This window comes from Rattus norvegicus, chromosome 2 (assembly GCF_021556685.1).
Source record: "Rattus norvegicus strain SHRSP/BbbUtx chromosome 2, alternate assembly SHRSP_T2T, whole genome shotgun sequence".
In the NCBI taxonomy this organism is placed as follows: domain Eukaryota; kingdom Metazoa; phylum Chordata; class Mammalia; order Rodentia; family Muridae; genus Rattus; species Rattus norvegicus.
In genome coordinates this window covers 192,735,577-192,749,214 of record NC_141535.1, presented here as the reverse complement: position 1 = coordinate 192,749,214, position 13,638 = coordinate 192,735,577, and the positions used below count along the sequence as shown (strand labels likewise).

Below are 13,638 nucleotides of genomic sequence, written 5' to 3'. Positions count from 1 at the left end.
CAAATGCCTTTGAGACAGGCAGAGCAGACCAAAGAGGAGTGTTAACAACAGCAAGGCTGGCTTGGTGGCTCCCGCACTTGGATGCTGAAGCAGGAGGATTGCCCATTCACAGAGAACCTGGGTAAGATCCTGTCTCAGTGTTGGTAAGGCTGGCAGAGACAACAGTAAACAAGAGGAAATGAGCAGCTGTACAGGAACCATTGGAGGCCTCCTGGTCACCTTGTACCTACCTTGCTAGGGAACTGCTGTATGACCCGGGGCATGTACTCCATCCCTGATGCCTTCTTCTGAAGAGAAACCACCACGAAGAGTTCAAAAAGCTGCTGTTCCTGCAGTTCGATCAGATCCCGCTCCAAGGTCTGGTAGTGGGGGCTCCTCTTGGAGGACTGCTGCAGCTGTGCCAAGCGCTTGTGGCGGTCTGTAACGAGGGCAGTGTCAGGTGCCCATTCCACCTCTAGCGAGCACTGGGCCTCCCACCCGTGCCCCGGCTGAGGTACTGCAGAACTGCAGATCTGTAGCACACACTCTATGTGTGGAATATAATATATATATCCCTCATGGCGGAGCAGCAGGACACACACAACATGTCTAGGAAAGAATATTAGACTGACAATAGATGGCATTTATGATAATGTTGTGAAAGAGGGAAGGATGGTCCTATGTGGAGACAAACCAAACCAAAACCAAAGCCAGCCTTCATTAAAGAGCCCATCCTTTCCCTTTCCCTTTGGCACTCATTATTGATAAGAGGTGTGGCTTTTATCAATGACAGTTCTTCAAGAAAGACACATGACAGCTGGAGAGATGACTCAGAGGTTAAGAGCATACGCTGTCCTTCCAGAGGACCTGAGTTTGGTTCCCAGCCCCATGTCAGGTGCTCCAGGGGACCTGTCACCTCTGCAGTCCCCTGTACTCAGATGCACTTACACCCACATTGATAGACATAATTAAAAATAATAAAAACGAACCTAAAATAATTTTAAAAAACTAAACATACGGACCTCTGAAATAGAAGGTGTAGCAATAAAGTCAGAAGCTGCAACTCCCTGATTCCTGACAGAGGAACTGAACACATGCCGGGGAGAGGAGAAGCCTCCTTAACAAGTGACGCTGGGAAAACTTGTGGGATATCTATCCCATAAGGGAGTCTGAAACTAGACCCTACCACTCCATAAAAACCAATTCAAATAGATCAAAGGCTGTGATGTAAAACAAAGTCTGCCTGGGCAGTGGTGGTGCATGCATTTAATCCCAGCACTCGGAGGAGAGGCAGGCAGATTTCTGAGTTTGAGGATAGCCTAGTCTACAGAACAAAACCAAAACCAAAGGACAGCCTATGCTACACAGAGAAAGCCTGTTTTCGGAGAAACAAAAACAAAGTCTGAGTCTGCTAGAGGAAGACATGGGGGAGACACCCCATGACTCAGACAATAACTTCTGAATAGAGCACAGCCAGCTCAGAAGTAAGAGGTAGAACAGATAAAGGGACCGAGAGACATTAGGAGGCTTCTGAGCAGTGAAAGGAAAAGTGGAGAGAGAGGCAGAACAGGAGAGAACCTCTGCCCTGTACTCATCTGACAGAAGGGAGACCTAGAACACAGGAGAACAGAACCGACAACAGCTCAACCTGTAAGCAAGCAGCAGGCTGAACAGACACTTTTCAAGCCAAGAAACATGGGTAGTGAACAGAAGTATGTGGAAGAATGCTTAGTATCAGACAAACACACATCACAGCCACGCCGAGACTGTTACCCCTCCACCAGATACTTTTGTCACTAAATATGTTACACTTGGATCAAATATTAAGAACTCTTTAAACACACAACCAGGAATGGTTCCCTAGAAACACCAAGTTTACTGGATGTTCTAGGAAAAAGGGTGCTGACCCTCCAAAGGCTGAGTTCAAGTCAAGACACATTTGTTCCCGCTTCTCATTAGCAACTGCAATAAAATCAGTCATCCTTCCACATCAATGCTGAACCCCATGATGCTCCTGGTTTCATCTTTAGTCAGCCTACAAAATCTAAAAGCTGCAGCAGCTTAGGCCAGTGGGGAGCACAAGGCTGTTACTCATGAGATCAGGTTGGCTCAGCTTTGATACCGTGTGACTCTGCTCTTGGTGATGCTATATGTCAGCCAGTTAAACAAGAAATAAAACGAAACCTGCTACGACAATTCACCTCATGAAGACGCAGAGTACAAGTGCTTGTACAAGCAAAAGCCAGAAATGCAAGCGCTCTGTACCCCGACAGGAGCCAATCTGGCGATTATTTGGAATAAGTAGCGATATGTATCTATCTGCTTTCTTGACATCAGAGATGGAAAACGCACTTAATAACTGTGCTTGGCTACTAGAGAGAATCAGCCACGTCGGGCTAGTGCTTGCTGCTGAGGGCCATTCACACGCTCTTCTGGCATGTGCGCACGCCTGGGCATGTGGTGTTGGCCTGCTTTCTCCAGAACTCAGAACCATCCTGGTTTACCTCACTCCACTAGGGGAGATCGGTCATGTTGTCAAACAGCTGAATGTACTGTTTAGCTCCGTAAATCTCAACAGGGTCTGAGAATGAAGCAATGGCCTACAACATGAAGTTCACATGGAGAAAAACACTCTTAATCACAAAGGCGGCAGGCGCTGCTCCCAGGAGCAGCCGCCAGGATCCCGGAAGGGAGCAGCTCTGACTCACTCACTCTTTGGCAGGTACTCAGCATCGCTCTCGTTCCCACTGGTTTCACCTGGAAAAAGGGAAGAGAAGAGAGCTTCCATTTGTACTGTCTCCTAGGGGGAAGCACAGGAGGATGAGAACAATGGGAAACTCTGCCACCCCCCAGCCCCGCCCCCATGAGGGAAGAGGGCTGAGTGAGCAAAGGTCAAATTAGCCGTGCTGTTGAAAGAGAACACAGGATCTGAAACACACTACCAAGTCCTACATACGCAATGCGGTTTTTGCTCTAAGTGTGACTGTGTGAGATCATTTATAAATTAAACACAGTAAGAAATTACTAACTTATGTCCAAGTGCAGCAAGTATGACACAGCAGTGACTGGGTGATTTGGGACTGAGGGGTAAGTGAGGGAATGGAGAAGGCTCTGTACGATGCAGCAGGCTGTGACGAGTTCAAGGGAGGCTTGAACACAGCACTGTGACTCAGGAAAGCTGCCTGCGTGGCTGCTGACAGGTGGGTGGCACACGGTAGAGAGCTAGACAAAGGCCTGATTCACGTCCTGAGCAAGGAGCAGGGCAGATGGTAACCCCACCATGCTTCTCACAGCAGCGCTTAGCCTAGAGCTGGCCAACGTTTCCCTAGCCTCTTCCATTCGATACTTTCAAATCTCAGCTGACCACAGGTGAGTGCAACTGTGGACAGTGACCACTCAGTGGTGAGGAAGGACTTCAGCTCTGCCTCCCCTCATGCTCGCCTCAGGTGCTCTGAGCCTTAGCTCTAGGATCAGCCAGCTTTCTGGGCAATCCTGAGTGTAGTTCAGAGTGAGGTCTACTTTCCATTCAAACATCTCTGAGCAGCTTTACATACACTAGGATGGAAAGAAAAACCTGAACAGCGTAAATGTAAACATGCATTGTGGCCACTGTGGGAGGCCACCAACTGGGCCTAGGAGTGCAACACGCCTGTCTACCTGTGAGCGCACTGCTTTCTTTTGCCCTCAAGCCCACAGTATCAGCTCTGCTTTTAACTGTCCTTATTGTCCCCAATCAAATGGCAGGGGACTCAAGAAGAGCACAGCCCTTATGCAGTGTGTGCAGATGATCCTCAAAGAGGATTTTAACTAAGTAAATTAAAACACTTCACTGGGTGTGATGGTTCATGTCCTTGATCCCAGCACTTGGGAGACAGGCAGGTATATCTCTGTGAGTTCCAGGCCAGCCTGGTCTACACAGAGTTCCAGGTCAGAGCTGTTCTTATGTATAGTGAGGCTCTTTCTCAGAAAAAAGGAAAAGGCTGGCGAGCTAAACCCCAGGGCTGTGAGGATAACCTTTGCCTTCAATTGCCTCTAACCTCCAAACTCACACCACAGCACCAACACATCACTCACCCTCCATGCATGAATGAATAAAATGTAATACAGTCTTTTTAGAAAATTCTAGATTTAGCCTAAAAAAAAAAAATTAAAGCAAACTAGAAACTGCAAAAGCAAAGAAAAAAAGTCTTTAAATGTATCAGGAAAATCAGAGCCTAACATTCCCAACTTTAAAACTGTAAATTTGAAATACATTTTGAAATTCAGTCAGGTGTGGTGGCCATGCCTGTAACCTAGTACAGGTTGACCCAAGAGGATCAGGGTTTAATGCCAGCTTCAGCTATACCGAGTGAGTTCTAAGACAGCCAGGGCTACAAGACCTGTCTCCAAAACCAGAAGGAAAGAAATGAAACTTTCTATCTAATAAAAATCAAAATATCTCAGTAGTAGATTCAAAAACTGAAAAAGAAATTGGGAAAAGAAGTCTGTTTACTGAAGACACAGAACTTTCTTTCTCCTTTTTTTGGTGCTTTTAAAGACAGGTTCTCATTCTATAGCCCAGGCTAACATGAAACTTCATGATATAGCACAAGCTGCTTCAAACTTGGGGCAATGCTCCTGCTTCACTCTTCCAAATGCTGAAATTGCAGATATGGGCTACCATGTTCAGCAACTTAAAACTAGGTTCCTTTCTTCTTTTTGTTGTTTGCTGCTTTTTTGTTTTGTTTTGTTTTGTTTTGTTTTTTCTTTTGAGCCAAGGTATCTTTGTTCACTGTGTACATCATTCTGGCCTCAAACTCACAGAGATTCTCCTGCCTCTGTCTTCTGAGTGCCACTCTGTCTGGCTCAAAACTAAGTTTCCCAATAGTCAAATAGTTACTGCAAATCAAATGGGGAAGGGGCACACGGTCTAGAAAGATAGCTCAATTCATAACATCCTTACAGCACAAACCTGAGGTGGACCTGGGTTTCCTCCCCAGAATCCATATAAAAAGCCAGCTACAGTGGCCTGTGCTTATCATCCCACTACGGGGACTCACTAGCCAATCAGCACAGCCCACTCAGTGAGCTCTAGGACAGTCAAACTGTGTCAAAAATTGAGGCAGACTGGACCAGCTGAGACCAGTCTCTGGACTCCATACACATGCATGAATGTTCACACGCACACACACACACACACACACACACACACACACACACACGAAAAAGAGTACATGGCAGAAAAAAATGATAAATGGTTATGAATAGGCAATTCACGAACAGATTTATAAATTATTGATAAATATGAAAACTTTCCCAAGTTCATAATGAAAATAAATAAGTTAAAGCAAAAAATAAGATAATACATTTAACCATAACAGAAATTATTTCATTAATCAACTTGATGAAAACGATGGGAAAGTATACTCATGCTGTTTGCAGAAGCAGGCTATTACCAGCCATTTGTGGGACAATAGATATAAAAATGTTTATTTAGATTTTAAGACAGAGTTTTAAACAGCTCAGGCTGTTCTGGAACTCACTAGGTAACTTAGGGTGGCCCCCAGTTTGCATAATCCTCCTGCCTCAGTCTCTCAAGTACTAGAATTGCAGGTGTGAGCTGTGCTCAGCTGCTCTAATAGTTTTAAGGCCATACAGTCTTTGGTCAAGTGAGAGTACTACAAGGAAATTAGTTTACAAATACAACACACTAAGAAAGCACAAGAATGAGCACTGCAATATTGTGTGTGTGTGTGTGTGTGTGTGTGTTTATAGCCAGTTTATCTCCATAGGATAAGTATGTTAAAAACATCAAAAATGTCTACCACCTAGATTTTTAAAAACTGAGGTGCTGGGGATATGATGAGGGTCTCAGTGAGCAGCTCAACCATCCACAATGAGACTTCCATCTCTATACTGTGAAGTACAGTAGAGCTTTCCGGGTCTCTGTGTTGACACCGAAAGAGTCTGAGGTATGTTAATTAAGTCTTTTCAAAAGAAAAGCACAGGATAACAGTCTGGGTAATATAAAACTACTTAGACAGAAGTCGTTAGGGCTGAGGAGATGGCTGGTGGCTATGAGCACTTCCTGCTCTTCTAAAGGCTCCGGGTCTGGTTTGGTTCCAAGTCCCCTGTTAGGTGACTCACAACCACGGATGAATCTAGCTCCATCGGAGCTTCGCCCGCTTCGGTCTCCGTAGGAATCCTAAACACATGTGGCACACATAAAGACACAGAAGTAAAAATGAAGTCTGTTTTGTTTTGTTGGTTTGAGATGGGTCTGACTATGTAGCTCTGGCTGTCCTGGAACTCACTAAATAGACCAGACGGGCCTCAAAATTCCAGAGATCTACCTGCCTCTGCCTGGGATTAAAGGCATATCCTACCATGTCCAACTCAAAAATAAAACCTTTAGAAAAATTATTATCCTTAGAATCGAGTATTCTTGCGAGCTTGTGAAGTTTATAGAAAGAAAGCCGAAAGGGGAGAGAGAGCAACTCAAGTGCCAGAGGTCTTGTCAAAGGTCACTTAAAGGCTTGAAGACCTGAAGCCATCACAATGAGCATGCATCTCAGGGTCAAGGAATGAAGTACCGAGAACCTTCGGGAGTAAGAAAAGCCCCGGGCTGTCTCTCTCTTGATTTCAACACATGCAATTATAACCAAGTTGAAGAAAGGCAGTGTCATTTTGTAACTGAGACTGGAAGTTAAGAAGCGTCCAGGTTGGAGGTAAAGGCACCACTGAAGTGCAGAGCGGGCACATACAATTCTCCAGGTCCACTGAGCGATGCTGACACACAGACAAAAGCACAAGAGAAATGAAACCAAGAGGTTCTGCTGACAGAGTTAGGAGCGCCTCACACGGAACTCGCACCCCTCTGGCTCACTGGAGGGACTGTCACAGAACCTGGAGGAATGCTAACTTTCTTCAGGTTCCTCAAGATATCTAGGGACTGTCAGTCTGTTTGGCTTTGGCTTTGGTGCTAGAAGTTAGCAATTTAAGCTGCTGAAGAAATTTTTTTCCAATGATATATATATATATATATATATATATATATATAATATATATATATTTTTTTTTTTAAAGAAAACTGTGATTCCTCAGGACCCTGTCCTCAGCAGGTGTACCTGAAGTCCTAGAGCCACATGCAAGACAGGTTGTTCAAGCCTCAGAGTTTAAGGGCAGAGTGGTCAACACAGAGAGTTACATCTCAACACACAAAAAGAGTCAAAATTTACTAAAATTCCAGAAGCATAAAGAGATAATCTACTCAGAATGCTGTATGCAAAAGCAGTTACCAAGTTAGACTGTTACTAGTTTGAATGGCAATCATTTTCATTTTTTAAGTTAATTAAGTCTTAAGCCAATTAAAAGAAATCATTTTGTGTGTGTGAGTTCATACGCTGCAGCACTCAGGTTATGGTCAAGAATGAGTTTTTGTGAACTATTTCTCTTGTTCTACCTTGTTTTGTTCTTTGGGGACACGGTCTCTCATGCTGCCTGCCATTGCACTGTGTACTCCAGGCTAGCTCTGATGGCACTGTGTACTCCAGGCTAGCTCTGACCAATTGTCCTGTCTCCCCCTCCAGGTCACTGTCAGAATGCGGGCACTGCAGACATGCACCGCTGCATGCAGCTTCGGCAGGACATACTGGAACACACCTTTAATCCCAGTTCCTGGGAAGCAGAGCCAAGTGGATCTCTGTGAGTTCGAGGCCAACCTGATCTACAGAGCAACTCCAGGACAGTTGAGGCTATATAGAGACCCTATATTTAATACCATAGGTTGACTTATAGCACCAGCCTTTATTTCTGTGGGTTCCAGGAGTCACGTTCAGGCTATGAGGCCTGTGTGGGTAGCACTTTCACCTTGTACCAAAGCTTCCCCTCGGCAGGGAGAATGGGGGTGCTCCACAAGCACTCATCCTGGTCACAGTGTGCTCGAAGTTTATATAACTTGCAGCTTGGATTTTACTTCCTTTATCTTAAATCAACATTATCGTCACACAAAATTTAGAAAGCCAATAGTAATATATGAGAAAGAATCTAACATGTGTCTTGTCTCAGTTCCCATTCTCTGTATCCGGCTCTGAACTGTACTAATAAAAACCCTTGTGAGGCCTTTGCTTGGGGTTAGGAGACACAAGAGACAGCTGTCTGAAACTCAGTGTCACTGTGGACATTGGAGAGACTGCCACCGAGGAAAGTAAGATTTCCTGCAGTCATGGCTCTAGACTCCCTCCCCTGGTTCAGCGTCTCTCTCCGTCAAAGACACAGTACTGCCAAACTCCTAATGTGCTGTTACAGATCACGCAGATGAGATAAAATCTTCATATTAAACAATTCTTTTATTAAGTAAATATTGGGTGTTATTGATAATGATAGCCTATGAGGAGAGGCCATGCCCAGAGGAGAATGAAACATGTCTAAATATTTCCCTTTGAAACAGGAAAACACCGGCTGGGGGGATCTGGCTCAGTGCGGAAAGCATCTGCCATGCAAGCGAGAGGCCTGGTGTCTGGGTCCCAGAACCCCTGCTAATGCCAGGTGGTGGAGACAGAGCGCCTGTAACCTCGCCTCAGAGGGTGGAGACAGATCCACGCCCCTATAAACCCCCTCTGCATCACAGGTCTTAATGATAGAGGAAAGTCATCAATATGGGACCTTCAGCTGAATGCACACACACGTGTACCCACACATGTGAACACACATACACACATGCTCAGCACACATACATGAAGAAAGAAAAGAGACACTGGGAAAACACATTAAACATGGTAACCAGTTCACTGTGTTGTTCTGTATCAAAACCAGTCTTACACAGCAAGAACTGAGTCTTTGGAACCCAGATGATTCTATTTTTACACAATTAAGTTGTTTTAACGTAGAGTAGATTGTAAGTGAAGGTAGGGCATTTCTCTGTAAATCTGTGACAAGAACAGTGTCTGTCCTCCGACAGGGCCTTCTCACTTAGGAACTGTATGAGCAGAAACTGAAATTGCTAACGTCTCCATATTTCTGTTACACAACGAAGCGGTGAGCTCATGAGGCTGCTTCACTGTGGCAGTGCTGGGCCCCAATCCCAGAGGCCACAGGGAGGCAGGCAGGTGGGTTTGCGAGAATAACACCTTCCTGGAGAGCCTGGGCGGGCCTGGACTGCAATCTTCCTGCTTCACCCTCCGAGCGAGTGAGCGAGCAGCAGGATTACAAGTGAGCACCGCCACGCCCAGCCCGCTCGAGTGAGTTTTTATGAAAACACCTATTTGCTGTGAATACTGACCATTTCTGAACTAGGCTATAGTATGTTTCTATTTACTTTTTAGCCACCTGCATGATAAACCACTGAACCTCAGAGATGTGGTACAAGTTGGGTACTGCACGTCTGCTGACCATGCTGGGGCACGTCTGTATCTGCTGAGGCAGAAGGACTCCAAGTTCCTGACCAGCCTGAGCTACTGACCAAGATCCTATCTCAAGAAAGGAACACACAAGAGATCAACGCTGAACGACAAAATAACTACTTCTGTCTCATCACTTATAATTGTTTTATAATTTGCATAATGTTTTTACTTTGAATTAAATAAGAAAGAATTGAAAATGGCCTTGAAGCACTTGGTTAGAATGTGATGGCTGTTGTCTAGAATCCCCTCAGCTGGAAGCCTCAAACAGAAGGCCCATCACAAGCTCATGGCCGGTCCAGGCCAACTAGAACCAGAGTGAGAGTCTGTCTAATCAAACACTAAGTTATGTAACAACGTACATGGTTTGAATCCAAAATGGCCTCAGAGGCTTCTGTTCTGAATGCGTGTTCTGCAGCTGCTGGCAATGTTCTGGAGAGCTTTGGGGACTTTAGGACTCCCGCCACCATGAGTTGAAAAGACTGACAGAGCCCTCTGAAACCATAAGCCTCAACCAATCTTCCCATCCCTAATTGTTCCTATGGGATCTGCTGCTCACAGCAGTACGAAGCTAACATAGACAGCTACAAAAGAAGGGCAAGCATCCTTACCTTTTGAGGAGGGGGCTTCTTTTCCGGTGTAAGGCTGTAACTTTACCCTCTTCTTCCCTCTCTTAGATTCAAACGTATCATTGATTTTCAAAACAAGCTATTAAAAAATAAAGGCAAGAAAATTACAAGTCAAAGCCACCACCACCAAGCCATTGTGGCATCTGCATGACTGGCATTAACACATGAATTCTCCTTTAGAGGAAAGAGCCACCGAGTAATAAAAACCTTCACATTTTTCAATTTTGGGTTAAATTATCATTAGATGATGTGTGTTCTCACACCAGTGTCTACAACCCAAGAAAGAAAGGTGCAAAGGACCCCACCCTTCCAGATGAACCCAATACAGCTTCTCAGAGAGTCTGGGTCACTCCGTGCCACAACATGTAGGGAATGCGGCTACTGCACTCCCTACGTGATTAAGCCGCTCAAGTTGTCACTTGCTGAGAACAGGAAGGGGAACAGTCACCCACTGCAGGGTGGGGCTTAGTTATTTCTGCTCTCAGGAGTTTCTCCCAAGAGATAATCTTGCTCACAGAGCTTTTGTCAAAAGAAGCGCACTGCCTGTCACTGTGGGCATAAACATCACAACTAATTTTAGAGCTGCCATAAAAATGGGAGATTCAAATTACTCCATACAAAACTACGTCTCCTCCCGCCCCACTCATCGACCCGCACCTCAAGCAACTGCAACCAGATCATTTGTTTTTAAATTGTTTCATCGCTGTCTCTATTTAGTAAGCGATACTCAGACTTCTTTCCTAATGCTGAGGAAAAGGTACGTGTGTATAAAAGAGACAGACACGCTGAGGTGCAGACTGAGGAGACATAGCTGTGACATCAGTGGACATTTTTAAAAAGGGGCTGAGTAACCTCTCTGTGCCTACATTTCTTTTTCCTTAAGGTTCCACTCGTAAGTATTCATCTTGGTAACACACTGCCCAGAAAACTGTTAAGCCCACTGCAGGATGAGTCAACAGACTGTGAGGAGAGCGCTCACTCTCGTTCTCTTTGTCTCTCGTTCTCTTTGTCCATGCCTCTTTATGGATCCAGCAGGCAAGCCAGTCCACTAAAGCAAACAAGCACGGGAGAGGCACGTGCAGACTTCACCACATCTGTGGTGAGTTTGTTCTCTTACAGGATTTCTGTAGCTGCCATTCAAGTAAAAAAATTGCCAGTGTCCTTCACTGTTGCTTTTACAAAAAAGCAAGCAGGAGAATCCAAAGGAAAAGGGTGCTCCTATGGAGTACAGAAAAGACTTTTGGGAGCAAAGAAGTTTAGGTGCAGAAACACCCAGGATAGCACAAACACTAAGTGGATTTACAAAGCAGAATGAAAAGTACACCCACACACTTTGAAGGGAACTACTGTTCTGGGAATACTATCAGAGCAAGTCGAAACCTAAAATTCCAGGTGTGAGGCAGGAGTAGGAGCCTACGCTTACATTGCAGCTGCAGTGAACACTGCAGAATGCTCTAAATAGCAGAAAGCAGCTGACGTACTCGACAGCCACAAACACAACAGCATCAGGGAAGCCACTAGCAATCGCACACAGGCTTCCAGAGCAAAGAAAGGAAGGAAGGGCGGGGACCGGGCATATGGACTAGATCGGAAAGCAATTTCCCTTCCAGGAACAGCTGGAGCCATCAGAGAGGACATAAATGAAACTGCTTTTCTTATGGAATGTTCCTGAAGATGCTCATAACACCAAGATTTGTACTGCATACGGGACATCCTAAAAGAACTTAAAACGTTTTTGTAGGATTTCGTCTTCATTATTTTTAAATGTATGTATGCTGTGGTGGACATGTGGCTTTAGCAGGGCATAATGGTGCACGCCTTCAGTCCCAACACAAGGAGCAGAGGCAGGTGGATCTGTGAGGTTGAAGCCAGCCTGGCCTATAGAACAAGTTCCAGGGAACAACAATGACAACAACAGAAACCTCATCTTCACAGTGACCTGGAAACCAATGTGTGACACACTTTTTTTTTTTTTTTTAAAGAAAAGGAGGAGTTGAAAGAGCAGACTCAGCAATGCACAGTAAAACAGCACCCACTGGGAAGAAGCACCTAGAGTCTCCTCAGAACTCTTACTTGTCCCTTTGTGATGCAGAAGGCTAAGACCAGGGCCTCCCAGCTTTAACACCGAGCCACACCCCAGCCCTCCTCTGTCCCATTTAACCCTACTGCCCACCATCCTCTGAAACAGCTGCTGCCGCCATTTCAAGGTCAGAAATCTTAAGCAGAATCCCTTCAGAGTCTGCATCCCCGCTTTCTGAGCACATGATCCTCACATGGAGGCCTCAGTGGGAGCCTGAGCCCTCTTCCTGAGGAGAAACCTCCTGCAGGATGCCTGCTGAAGAGCCAGAGCAGGAAACAGACCAGAAGGATTAAATTAATTATGAAACACAAGACTCACCAAGGGACCAATCTGTTGGTAATCACTAACCCATGAAACAGTTCAACTTTTGTTTATGTGAAAGTCAGGTACAAAACGTGTGTACTAAAATGAATATATGACCTAATTCACCACCCATTATGGAAGGAAAAACACTTCAATCATCTGATTTCTTCATTATGTATTCATCTGCTATTCTCTTATGCCAATCCTGAAAATATCTTCATGTAACCTCATAAAAGTCTCTCCTAAAAGTAGATATAGCTACAAGTAATCTCATTTTAAAAATATTCTGCTTAGGAACAGTTCCCGTCAAGATGGCGGAGGGGGCACTTACTTGCCTGAGGGCAAGGTCTTTTACTTCAGATGTTTTTTGATGATCTCTAGTACTAAGGTAAAGTCTGGTTTCCTTTTTTCCACCTCTAAGTAGACATTTTAATCCTAATAAAAGGCACATACTTCATCATTACTGAAAACCTGTAAACCCTGGCACAAGGCTGCACTCACTCTGGCACATAAATGAACTGGCATAAACAGACTCTCCTGTTGTTTGAGAGTCTGCTGTTTCCTTGAGATAGATGGCGGATTAACAACCATAGCCAAGACGACAGAGGCCTTTCCAAATCTGATTCCAACAGGTAAATTCTATCCTATTAGTCACTCATCCTGATGTGTATTCATTCCCCTTTATTAAGATGCTGGGGTAAATCTGAAGACTAAGTGTGCTGGGCTCCTCACCCGAGGGAGATTTCTCTTTTTCCTGTTAGCCACTTCTCCAGCTCGGAAAAGTTTCCATTCCGTTAAGGTGACAGGTAAAGTGGTATCCTTCGTGAGTTTTGATCGCAAATACGCCTGAGTGTTCTTCAGTTCCATAGTCTTCCGCTGAAGGAACTGGGGTTTGGGAGGAAGCTAGAAGGAGACACACAGGCAAAATAAGATCTGCAGGTAATGCCTATGCTTTCAAACAATCTCAAAGCTGCCTCAGAAAATACATGTTTATCTTTCCTTTAAACTTACCCCAAATGGGTATTCTACAGTTCCTTCCCATCTTAGTAATGCAGTTTCTTTAATCCAAAATTCTACCCTGTGCCATGATCAAATTCTCACGGGATAATAGCTCATCACTTCAACCAACTCAAACTATGGGTCTCAGAGTTTCAGGGAGTGGTGAGCAACTGAGGCCGAGGCTGACAGGAGCTTAATAGCACTGGGAACTCCAGAGGACTGGCCTGGCTGAAGCATGGCTAGTTACCTAAGCCATGTGACTCGATAATGG

The 13,638-nt window shown here is 44.9% G+C and overlaps 1 protein-coding gene across 6 annotated transcripts in view; it reads right to left on the bottom strand.

The window, feature by feature from the left end:
• Positions 1–13,638, bottom strand: part of Dennd2c (DENN domain containing 2C) — a 68,204-nt gene that overhangs the window by 22,069 nt on the left and 32,497 nt on the right. For all 6 annotated transcript variants that reach the window (XM_087620030.1, XM_087620020.1, XM_087620027.1 and 3 more), the window contains 4 exon segments: positions 13,101–13,271; positions 9,968–10,064; positions 2,692–2,736; positions 231–418 (listed from right to left, as the gene is read on the bottom strand). In XM_087620030.1, the coding sequence (XP_087476156.1) occupies positions 231–418; positions 2,692–2,736; positions 9,968–10,064; positions 13,101–13,271 (501 nt within the window).